This window comes from Plasmopara halstedii (genome assembly GCF_900000015.1).
Source record: "Plasmopara halstedii genome assembly, contig: Scaffold_3120, whole genome shotgun sequence".
NCBI classification, from domain to species: Eukaryota; Oomycota; class Peronosporomycetes; order Peronosporales; family Peronosporaceae; genus Plasmopara; species Plasmopara halstedii.
In genome coordinates, this window is record NW_020190023.1 from 1078123 (window position 1) to 1089397 (window position 11275).

General features: G+C 43.0%; 1 protein-coding gene across 1 annotated transcript; it reads right to left on the reverse strand.

Moving 5' to 3' along the window:
* Positions 1–8016: 8016 nt before the first annotated feature.
* On the reverse strand, positions 8017–8835 carry PHALS_07758 (uncharacterized protein; the record flags this gene model as incomplete). Its single annotated transcript, XM_024721283.1, has 1 exon — positions 8017–8835. The coding sequence occupies one exon, from the start codon at positions 8833–8835 to the stop codon at positions 8017–8019; it is 819 nt and encodes a 272-aa protein (XP_024586397.1).
* Between the last annotated feature and the right edge of the window lie 2440 nt (positions 8836–11275).

Sequence of the window (11275 nt, forward strand, 5' to 3'; positions counted from 1 at the left end):
AACGGCTCTGACACTGAATTCACTAAAGGTAACCCGACATACCATCTCTCCCTCCTGTTGTAGCAAGGATATAGACTAGATACCTCAATATTCGCTCACTACATGAGTTTATAACTTCGGATCACCTCAACACGTCTGCCTTTTGATATCTGCTTAAGAAATTCGGTAACACTTTTACACAAAGTTTTGAAAAGTATCATTTCTTACACTTGAGCTGTGGCACCGCCATTAGCACTTCTGATTCCAGGTCGCAGGGTTTATGACTTACAGAAAGATTGCTTAGAGTGAAGTGCGGCAATCAATGTATTAGGCTTTAAGACAGCTATGGTCTTCCTGTTCCGCTATACTTAAAAAACATTAAATCCCAAATCCAAGTCCACGATTAAGCAGTCTTCCTTGTTGACAAACTTCTCAAATTTTGCAAAATGACGTAAGAAAATTTTTTCACACTTTTTACTAGTAATCTCCGTCGCAAGACGCACATATACTAAATACATAATTAATGCTAATGATGTGTCTGCGTACTGCTTTTCTGACAACCGCTTTCGAAGGAACCATTCTTCACGGCCTCATGACACGGGAACAATCTGTGAATAGACAACAATCCTGGGATTTGCTCTTTACAATCTTGGCAAGAGCCTTTCTCTTCGAATCTGGGTTTTGTTGAGTTCCACCACCACATGATACAATAAATTCTGTATATTCTTCATTGACCGAGCTTCGCCATTGTATCTCGAGTTCAGTCTTGGAGGTACTCGTCCAACAATCGTGTGCAGAATTACATTTCGTACTAACCCTCAGCCGAAAGAGAAGAGGGCACGCGGAGCATAGAATTATATTCTTTCACACATGTTACATCTGCAAATACTTTTGATCTTTTGGCAGCTTAAAGTTTGTCTTTTTTTCCTGATCATGGCCGATGTCTTTTGCAACTTATTCGCTCGTAGATTTTTACATTCGGTACCCTACCTGATATTTGCGGTACTAATGGTATACTCTACTTTTATCGCACTACCTACCACTTCCTCGAAACAAGAAGGGTGTACCATGGATGGTCTTAGTGCGAGCTTCACTTGTTGGAGAGCTCTATCAAGATTGCATCTATTTTTGCCTTCGAAAGACAATCTCTTGTCAATGCGATGATTTTACAAACCCAGAGTGTAGTTTGCTTGTTTCCACCTCTTTGGAAAATAATTAAAAGCAACGATGTGACTTATTACGCGCTGCGAACATTTAGCTTTAAGCTTACCCATGTTTGGTAAGTCTTTCTTTTTTGAGGTACTGCTTGTAAGCTTTCATTTAAGCGATTGATCGTCTCGCTTGAATATTGTATGTTCGATGCACTGTCGCTTCATCTGGAGCATGGCCAAATGTCGCGCCGTATAAACTTTGCCTTTCAAACAAAGATACATTTCTCTATCTCTCACCTGAACGGGATGAATGCTTAAAACAAGCGGCTTCGTGGTGTCGTTTGTGCACCCTTTGATAGCTACTTAAGGCATTTCTGGAGGTGTCCCACCAGTTCGTTTTAATCAGTAGTGACCACATCCTTACGAAAAATTACCGATTCTTGTCTTGTATGCGAGGTGAGCGATAGACATAATTTCTCTACACATGTCGGGTCGTTTCGGAAAACGGAAAACGAGAGAGCTCGTGTTTCATATTCATAGAGATCAAAATTGTTAACCGCGGCCGTCGAAGTGATGACAAGTGCTACCAAGTGCAACGTGGACTTCGCACAAAGGAAACATGAACTGTACAGGTCCAAAATGATATGCATCGAGGATGATTTTTTTTCTTCATCCCCCGGAGCAAAACCAAGAGATTCAAAGTTTATTTAAAAGTCAAGTACTTTATCTGAAGAGTGGCATCAAATTTAGATAATCAATTCTGAAATGATACTCAATATACCTACTTTACTCTGTTAAAATGAAAAATACTATACTCATTTCATTATGTGAGGCCAGAAGTCCGCGTATCCATCGGAAATCGACATTACGAAAGCGACTGCTGCTTTTTGAGCTGACGGGATTGTCCAATAGACAACCGTAATTCTAACAATGTCTTGTCACTTTCAGCGCAGCATGGAAAGTAAATTAGCTATCGGAACCCTAAAAAGCTCCAACCACTAACGCTTGTTCTAGAACACCTTGCAAATTTGATCTTTGAGAAGATTTCGTTTCAGTTTGCGAGCTGCCTTTGTGCACCGGACACAATTCTGTGACATGGTGTCAAAACACCTCAACACTCTCCATCAACTTGCACATTGTTGATCCCGTTCTTCAGACGTGGCAGCAATAGGCGTGGCGTCGGCATCGCCTTAGTTAAAAAGTCGGCCAGTTGATCCTCCGTAGGCACCTTCGCTAGCTTGATGTGTCTCGCACTAATGAGTTCGTATGGCAAGGAGCTTTGCGCGACGCATGTAACCTTGGTTGGTATTCATTCTAATCGACCATCTGTTGTCTAGTATAATCATGGTTCTTTCTTCAGCCTTAGCCCCATCTCGAGCAGTAGGTAGCGTAGCCAAATGACCTCTTGCGTGGCCAAAGCAAGCGCCATATACTCAGCTACAGCAGAAAGACAGATCCACCGTGGTCATTCGCTTCCCCTGAGCACTACCGGCCCACTTCTAGCAGCAAAAATACTCCCTATGCTACCCAGTTAGTGTCTGCATCAGCCTTGATACTCAGTTGATCACTTGCTCCAGCGCAGAACCGCATACCATGTATAGATGTGCCTTTGAGATATCTCAAGACGCACTGTCGCCCACCAGTGCACTTCACATGAAGAATCCATGTACTGCGAGTGTGTCAGCAAAATAGTTTAAATGTCGGGCCTGGAAGTATCACGTACAAAAGAGTCTGATTTAGCTCTCGGTAGCCCCGAGCATTTTTATGCTCCTCATGCGATTCGTCTAGTGTAAAGACCTGACTAAGTTTAATCGGATTCCGCACAGCATTTGATTTAGTTAATTTATATTGCTCGAGCATTATCTGATAAACTGGGTCTGTTTCAACGCAAGCACCCCGTTCTGTGGTGCATCCTCAATATCCATCCCGAGAACATATCTAGCATCGCCAAGAGATTTCAAAGTGAATTTGGCACTAAGTGCAGCATAAATCGCATCTGCCTCAGCAAACGTGGTGCAACCGACAAGCAGATCATCGTCATGGAGTACGATGCACACAAAAGGCTTGTCACCATTGCTGAGACGGACAAAAATCCATGTTTCTGCGCGGCATTGTACGATCAACATGTCAACAAATGAAGCCTAAAAAGTCTAGAGCCAGACTGCAACAGCTTGCTTCATGCCTCAAAGTCTTCGCCGCAGCTTGCATACATACCCGTCGTTAACCCGAACACCTTCTGGCACGGCCATGTACACGTCTTCATCAAGCATCCCAATAAAAGGCGGTTTTAATGTAGACGTTCGGAATTTTTAATGCTTGCTTCAGCACGCCGTAAGGAGCGCGCGAATAGTATCGGTCTCGCCACCGGGGAGTGTGTCCACGTCACGAGTTTGCAAACGGTCAAGCGCCACTAAGCGAGCTTTGTATTGGACAGTGTTACCGCTCTCATCAAATTTGCGTGCGAATACTCACTTGCACCCGATAACTCGTGCACCAAGCTGGCGCCTGAACAAACTTCAAGTGTAATCGCGATTGCGCCCTCAGTTCTTTGCAAATAGCTTCTTTCCGCTGTTTGGCTTCCGATGATGCCATCGCTTCTGCATAGCTGGTGTAGACTTCTGTGGCTGCTAATGCAACTTTATACAGATCAAGGCGAGGGCGCTTGAGGTCCGGCTCACAAATTACACCGTCGTCTTGTGAACTCACATGAGGTTCATTTGCAAGCAGAGGCATATCTTCAGCTTCATCTCCGTTGGTCAATAGCCGAGGCGACTTCTCACGAAGTTCACGCCCATGTCTTGATCCCCCTAAACACCAAACGATCGTCATCGAAAGTTACTCGCCTGGTTTGAACTAAAGCTTCAATATCGCGAGATGGAGTAGGTGGCAGCGGTACTTGTCTGGGCGTGAGAGCTCTGGTATTGTTTGGGTGGCCATATCGAAGTTCTCGTTCAGGAAAACTTTCCAACGAAGGTTCGCTTGAACGTGTAGTGTCAGCGACAGCGCGAGATACACTCGAGGAGCCGGCCTCAAGCGGGACTTCGGCAGCTGAAACAACAGAACTTTTTTCCCCCGTTCGCATAACTTCATCTTCCTTTTCTTCGATCTATGTGTCGGTGGCAGTGGGTCTACTCGCACATGTAGGCGCACTGAACACATTGTCGTCGTCTAAGAGCTCGTACTTCGTTTGGATATCCTCACCACTATCAACAACAACAACGTCGTGATAACAAGCACATGGCTGCTAATTTAGCGTCGACGTGCGTATTTTGACCAGTCTTTTGTTGTCGAGTTCCCAGACTCGGTATGCCTTCGAGCCGTCAGCATATCCCAAGAAGATGATGCGGTGCGACTTCGCGTCCCACTTCGTCCTCTTACTCTCGTCAAGATGCAAGTACCCAGTTGATTTAAATACCCGAAGGTGCTATTGTGAGCGCTGCGTGTCAATGAGAAATTAGAGTTGAGCCTTGTCGCGACGCGAAGTGTTCGGCATACGATTAATTTCATGAGCAGCTGTCACCACGGCTTCTCCCACTTCACGTCCATGTTATACATCATCGCTCGGGTCATTTCAGTTAATATGTGGTTCATTCTCTTCACCAATCCATTCGGCTGCGGCGAATACGGAGCAATTGTTTGATGCACGATGCCGTAAGTGACACAAAACCAATTGAAATTTGCACTGGTGTACTCTCCATCGTTAGCGCTACGAGAATACTTGATCCTGTAGCCAGTTTGTTTTGCCGCGCAGGCCTTGAACTTGCGAAAGCAATCAGAGACTAGTGCTCTGTAAAATAGCAGATACACGTAGACGTATTTACTGTAGTCATCGATGACCGCGAGCACATACAAGGCTCCAACTTTCGTTTTGGGCTTCATGGGGCCCATAGCATCAGTGTGATCAGTGTGTAAGGGCAAAAATTCGTGCAAACGGACTCGTTGTCGTCTTGTCTTAGACACAGCCACCACAATCAGCAATCACTTTGTCTTCTTCATGCTAAAGCTCAAGCCGTCAACCCTCATCCTCGCAACAGCTTGCATATTTGATTGATGACGAAATATGATCCAGCCGAGCGTGTCTTAATGTTTTGTCTCCACGTGCTCTAGCAGCTGCCTGGGTGGCTGGTTCTCCGCTGAGATGCTGTTAATGCCACACGAGCAGCTTAACATTTCGATGTATCTCTTCTAGCACTTCCCCCTCCATCACTAGCGTCGCTTGATCGCGCTCGAAGGCACGACGAGGCCTCGTGCTGTCAACGCCGGAACAGACACCAGCTTCCTATCCAATTGGAGCACATACAGAACGTCCGTCAACTGGATCGTTCGCGCATCTCCAACAGCAAAACGCAATTGCTGTCCGCTAGCTAAGATGATGATGATTGTCATTTTCAGCTCTTGGCACTCCATATAGTCCATCTTCTTGATTGTCATGTGGCAGCTCGCTCCAAGCCAAGCATCCTCTTGTGCTGAACCAACCGTTGTGGGTGAGATCACAAACTCAACCTCCGATCTCTTCAATTCAGGACAGTCGTCACGCTTGTGACTGAATTCGTTCTAGTTAAAGCAGTACCTACAAAATTTTGCTGTCCATGAACACCATTGTAGCCTCCACGACCACCTCGGCCACCGTGACAATCGAATACACGGCGTAATATCTCCTTTGCGTCCCGCAACGCCACCTTCTCGTGTGCCTCGATAATACAAATCATTATATTAAACTCGGGATGGGGGTAAACTTTTGTTCAAAACGACCGGTTCCTCGTCCTCAGACACGACCTCGCCTACCGCAGCCAGTCGCGAACACAGATCAATCAATACATTGTGCTTCATCCGATTTCCTTCCGTGCCGAGCGAGGATCCATGCAGCTCTTTACTCAATTGCACACGGTTATGGGAGTGACTGTGTTAAGAAGAAACTACGCAGCGTTTCCTGTGCGTCATATGCAGAACCCGCGTCACGAATCATCGATTGGGAGGTTGGATTTAGCTTCGGGCCACAATAGCCAGCGACTTTTTATCGGCGGCCTTCCACTCCTCCGTCTGACTGCGCGCTGCGTTTTCTGGCTTCAAAGCTTCGAGGCGTCCTTAAAGCCCCTTCTTGGCCAATGCCATTCGGGCGTTAAGCTCCCACATGCAGTAGTTATCGCCCGTGAGTATCTCGCTGGGCTTGGAAGCGTTTATGCTATTAATCTTTAGCGATGTCTTGTTATTCGCAGCGCAGAATGGAAAGTAAATTCGCTACCAGAAACCTAACTAACTCCGAACCACTAACGCTTGTTCTGTAACACCTTGAAACTTGATATCTTGGCAAAAAAATTCCATTTTAACCTGCAAGTTACCTTTGTTCACCGTGCACAAGCCTACGATCCACCCCACCGAAACAAGCATAATTTTTTTCGAGAAAAGAGTTAAGCGTATTCTTAAAAGCCTTGAATTACGTTTCCGACGTGATTATGGGTCACAACGACGGCTGGGCGATGTGGCAAGGCAGATTCGACTATTTACGCCAGTTTTTTGGTGCTCTGGCTCGAACACCGCAACCAAGGAGACAGACGTCGTGCTGATTGGATTCGAGGAAGACGTGTATTGCAACTTGCAGACCGACTTCTCAATGGAAGAGCTTGTAATCTGTCAGCAGTTTGACACTTTGGGCGCGTTACTGAGCAAGAAGTAATACATCTTGGAATTTTTATAACACCACCGAGTCGCATCCATTAGAGACAAGCTGGTCTTAGCTTAATGGTGTGATAAATGGAAAATTTCACTAAATAAAATGACCTGACTGTTTATGATTCAATAAAATAGCACAAGTAATCGTCGTTATGAGATGACTGTTAAAAAATGCATTATATCAAATATACATGATGAACCATCGAGTACTATATTGATGCGTGCTGTCATCCACTCCTGGTATTTTTATTGCAAAGACGCAATTATTTTGTGCCTTGTGAAACATTTGATCTGTTTGCTTTTTCAATAAGCTTTTATCATGTAACTTTTTGTAACAACCAGAGCGCCTATGGAGGTGAATGCATACCTCATTGGTGCTAAATCGTGTGACGCTGTCGCCTAAAAAGCTGCCCACGATAGTCAAAACGTAATGGCCATCCAAATTAGACACTCCAAAATTCAGGAAATTAAATTCTTTTTTTAATAATGAAAGTCACAGATTTGTCTCCTGACAAAAGTCGAAATCAAGTTCGAAATTTGTAGTGGTATGGAAAATTTTATTTTACTTATTGATATTGAGCTGTTCGTTTGTAGCATGCAGATCAGATACAACAGCAAACAGTTTTTTCTTGTCGTGATGCTTATAGCGCCATGAGCGATTCTAGAATATGCAAGTGAGGGGCAAAGAATATTGCCGTATTTAACAAGCGCAATATTCTAACTAGGCAACAAAATACGCAGTACAAACAATCTTAATAATGACCGTTATCTAAGGCCGATGCTCGCAGCAATTGTGTCAGACGAGGGTGCTAGCATTAAATTAAAGAAATTGTCTTTGATGAAAAAAGTATAATGTTCAATGCCTTGCGAATCAATCAAATCGGTTTGGCTTTTGTGTCGAGACATCGTTAGACAATTTATTGACGGAAGTCTGTGTTACATCCATGTTGACTAGATCACTATCATAAATCAGCCATTAAGATGATCACGGCCATGATATAAATCATTACAGCTTAACCTGCTTTCTTACAAATTACAAGGCAAGATATTTGATAGAAGTTCAGGTGAGGGCGAAATACACAAACATTGAACATTTTTTCTTAATGAAATCGGACCGCAGGAAGAGATCTAGAGTATCAAATACTCAAGCTAGAGAAAAAGCAGATACGTCGCGAGATACCTTCTCGCACGTAAAACAGTTTTGAAATGCTTGTATTTAGCTGCAAGTAGCCGCAGTCGATATTTCAGTTGTCACGGACACACCGCTGATGGATATAACGTCCTGTTTCTTGTTCATCTTGGGCTGACTACCATCCAAAGACAAAGTTAACAAACCAAAGTGGAATTCAATGTCGTCCGGAACATCCGACTCATACGAATGGGTGGTCTTGTGTTCAAGGTCATTATTACCCTCGCTCATGTACATATCAATGATATGACCCTTGCCCGACGGGCCAGCCTTGAGTGCAACGCCAAAGTTGTACCATGTTCCGTACACAAACGTGGTATTCCACCTCGACACCCAACCTGGAGCCTCGAAAGTAGCACCGTTTACATAAGAGAGTATGGGTGGATCGTCCATCGCAGTCACTCGAAAATCAAAGTGATGATGTTCGTCCATAACCATCTCCCAGGCGTATGGATTCAAGAAAGGCTCTTCTTTCATCAAGCTAAAACGAAAGAAGGTTATGCCTGCTTTATTGGTCGCGATAAATTGCGCCAATTCTGTGCGACGAAAGTTAAACTGCGACTTGAAAATTGCATTTCCATCTACTCCAATTTTGAAAACACCCGTGTCACCATTGTACGCAGGGTTTCGACACTTTGGATCAATCTTCAGATAATCTTTGACCGTCAAAGCGCTGTTATTGCGCATAGTGAAGATGTGCGTCGAGTACTTGTTTGAGACCGTTTTGATGGTCACGTCTTGAGCACGGCCATCAAAAGGAAGTGGCTTGGCAACATGTTGAGTCTGAGCTACAGAATAGCTCGACAACAGGGCTACAGTGGTCATAGTTGCAGCGAAGTTGACCATGATGCTAATTTGAAGATGCCAGTCTGCGTTTTTGGAGGTAGATTGAAAAATGATTGACGAACCAAAACAAATACTCGCATGAGTCAGGCGTCACCTTCGACAACAAACAACATACCGAGGAATGGGATCGGCTTTCTCCAATAAACCTTCTGTAGATTTTTCTCAACTTTTATGATCTCTCATGTTTACGTCAAAATCTCAAGATGGGAACATTGTGTTGAAGCCGTTAACTATAGCGAAGAAGTGTCATGCTGTGCAATATCACATCGTAAGATCAAGTACTTTGGAGAAATCACAGAGTCAAAAGGAGTGAGACTATGACTCCTATGATTAACAGAACACTTTTCTCGATTCAAAGTTGAGCTTATTAAGATCATCGATTAGACAATCATGTTATTCAATGTAGCGTCAGCCTTTCCAGCAAGAACATGATGCTATTGCGTAACGTTGAAATAAATGTGCGGCAAGCAGATGTTAATCTTCTTGCTGTGACTAATGTCAGATGGTACAATCGCTTTCAGCACTCTAGCACTGGCAATTTGTGAGCAATATAAATCTAAACTTGCTGGTATCAACGATGTGTTATCTTCAAAAAGTAAAGTCATTTATCCTTATCCCTCAATATTTCATAGAATCTTGATCCTGCTCATGATGTCATCTCGTGAAGATCAAGCCTGACGCTGATCGTAAATACATTCGTAAAATGATTCACAATCGACGACATAAATATGTGGCTGCGCGAAATCGATTTTATTAATGTATGTAGATGAGTTATCTACCAGATGTCGGCATGAAAGCGTTGTGATGTATATAGTACGAAGAAGCATGCTACCGCGTTGATCAATTTTCGTCACTCCGAATATTTTCCAAAGTATGAAATCTTTTCTGCGTGCTTGGTGTGCTCGTTGTCATATCAGGCTGTATAGCACAGAACATACAATTCTTGTAGTTCAAGGGAGATACTGCAAATGTCTTTTGATATGATTATATTTGCGGATCTAGCACATGCGCAGTCAATTGAAGCTGCTAATTATTGTCAACATACCTTCAAGAATTTTCGAGGATCGAATAGACCTGTTAGAATCTGATGAAATTTTTGACTAAAAAAACTCTCGAAGAAATCAATAAATAAACTGATTCGAATGACTTTCGAGCTTGTCAGACAGAATATTGTGCTCATTTAAGATTTTTTACCTTTCACTTACATAGAGTCGCTGTTAGAAACACAGTGATTAGCTTCCAGCGCTCACGGCGTTATAAGCTCCACAACAAAAATTCGCGATCGCACCTAATTTGTTTGCAACAAAAAGAGCAGCTCAGTATCTTACATTAATAAAGGAACCATATCACTACAAAATTGGGACACGAAGCAGGGTTTGTCAAGATGTTGGATTTGAGGAGAAATCGATTTCAGTCCTCATATTCGTGGCTTTCTTGACAATGACACACATGACCAATACTTATTGAATCATCGTATCATTTGAGGTCAAGCAAGTTCTTAGGCAACAACACGTCACTCCAGTGTCGCACAACTTAGCACCTAAAGTTATTCATTCAGCACTTAGGTATATGAATACAAAAAATATGTTGTTGATATAGCATCTCAAAACATGATTAAAAGCAACTTTCTAAAATATATTCCATGGCACAATTTGATTGCTTCCAAGCATATGAGAACACCAGGAGTGACATCCATACAGTACTCGAAATTCCGAAGGAATACTTGCTCTCTCTCTAAGTTAATCTCAACAATTACTTCGTAACAATGAATTCTTGTGAAATACTGATCACTTAGATATTTCCACTAACACAATTGACAACAAATAGTTATAATCAATGTCGTAGAAATGTTTAGGAAAATGTTTTGATCAAGCTTATTACATATTTACATGCGTTAAAAAAGCTGAGGATTCTTCATGCTTCTGGTGTATGATTGCATTAGTGCAATCAACCCTTCAAAAAAACTTTACAGCAACTTTGAGTCAATACAAAGAATTCTGCTAATCGTTCAACTCGAAGTCTCGTTTTTCTTGATTCCTAACATCTTCCAAAGTAGATGAACATAAGATGTGAGCTCACAACCTGACGCTCATTCCTTCTACCTTACACCCTCCATACATTAAACTCATCATAGGATTCTAACGTCAACCTGAGAAATCTTTCAAGTAAAGACAAAATGCAGATGGACTGTTATTTGTACATGAAGGTGTCGCCTGACTCATGGGGTTCGTCAATAATGTTCCAATTCATGACGGTCAACGATTGTGTGACGATTGATCCAAAGTGTCGAAACCCTGCGTACAATGGTGACACGGGCTTCTTCAAAATTGGAATAGATGGAAATGCAATTTTCAAGTCGCAGTTTAACTTGTCACACAGAATTGGCGCAATTTATCGCGACCAATAAAGCAGGCATAACCTTCTTTCGCTTCAGCTTAAT